The 1,386-nt window shown below is 37.4% G+C and overlaps 1 protein-coding gene across 1 annotated transcript; it reads right to left on the bottom strand.

Annotated features, from left to right (window-relative positions):
* Positions 1-128: 128 nt before the first annotated feature.
* LOC135803109 (uncharacterized) lies at positions 129-1,380 on the bottom strand. Its single transcript, XM_065316726.1, has 2 exons — positions 1,257-1,380; positions 129-1,200 (listed from the first exon to the last, which is right to left on the bottom strand). The coding sequence occupies exon 2, from the start codon at positions 1,061-1,063 to the stop codon at positions 179-181; it is 885 nt and encodes a 294-aa protein (XP_065172798.1). The 5' UTR covers positions 1,064-1,200; positions 1,257-1,380; the 3' UTR covers positions 129-178.
* Between the last annotated feature and the right edge of the window lie 6 nt (positions 1,381-1,386).

Genomic DNA, 1,386 nt, shown 5'->3' on the forward strand with positions numbered 1-1,386 from the left:
ATCTAAAGAGTCTATTTCGCAAGTAGACTTTACTTTAGAATACCAGATAATTATTTTGTTCTGTATTTTGTTAGTTGTCTTATTAATGCTGTATTGGATGGTAACACTTGAAATAAAAACACTTAAAGTTTCTGATGCATGATTTATTTAGGTTTAGAGGGTATATATTGATGGTAGGTTAGTATTTATAACCACCGTAGTACCGGGAACCTCGACCTGGGATATTATAACCTACATAACGACCTCTATAACTTCCGAAATTCTTTGGGGTATCTCCATTGTCTGTTACTACTCTGTAGTCATCAGATAGGGTACCATCTCCTATTGGATAACCTCCAATTGATCCACTTGTATATCCACCACTGATTTGACCTCCAATACCTCCTGTACCTCCTCCTCCAATAGAAGAAACTGTTCTGGAATATTTTAGCCTACCACCATCATTAAAACCAACCCTACCACCTCCTCCTACTCCTATCTCACCAGGTGAAATTGAACCTGATGAATATTTAGTGTAACTAACACTCCTAGGTGCAGAATAAATTGAAGCTGAAACCATTGATGGTATTGATGATCCTGTCTTGGAATAATGGACACTTCTAGCACCCATCATGGGTATACCTTGAATATCCAATTGATTCTCAGGTATATTTACCTGTTTAGAAGCTTCTAGCACACCTTCTGATTTTATAACTCTTGTGGGGACTTGTGGGTAGGATTCATGGTCAAGTATGTTACTACTTTCATGGTATGTGGATATACCAGGTGTTGCTGAGTTAGGATATCTGATAACTCTTGGTGATGGTTTGGTGTTAATAAAAGTAGATTCTTCAGGGTAATTAACCATTCTGTTGATATCATAACCTTCTTCTCCCTGGATAACTGATAGTGGAGGTGTGTTTCTCTGTATAACCATTCTGGGAGATACCAAAGCAGATGGGTCTCTACAGATTGTTGGTATGGTTGTACTCTTTTCCTTTTCACCATCATCGTTTTCTGCTGTTTTTGGTGTTTCAATGGGTGTTACTTCTTTGTAGGACGCTGTTGTTGCTGGTATGATCATTGGTGGTTGGGCAACATTGAAATTAACATCAGGTGTACCCGAAATCTCCGTTGGATTCTGCACCAATGGAATTTCTTCTTTTTGTTCTGTTTTAAAACCTGCTTCAAGATTAATATCCACAGGTTTATCTTCTACACCTGTAATAAACCCATTTTAACTCCTGGTATACCTTCAATAAATAACTCAACCATACCTTTAATTTCCGGATATTCTGTATTACTCTCCTCTTTTAAATGTTTGTTAATACAAACACAAGTATCTCCATTACCAGCAACCGATTGATACAAATTATCCAACGATGTGGTACCACCAGTAAAAGAGCA

The sequence above is a fragment of the Atheta coriaria genome, unplaced genomic scaffold (assembly GCF_025399875.1).
Source record: "Atheta coriaria isolate IRGN ID8LTWV9N9 unplaced genomic scaffold, Caltech_Dcor_3.1 scaffold2795_size1386, whole genome shotgun sequence".
In the NCBI taxonomy this organism is placed as follows: domain Eukaryota; kingdom Metazoa; phylum Arthropoda; class Insecta; order Coleoptera; family Staphylinidae; genus Dalotia; species Dalotia coriaria.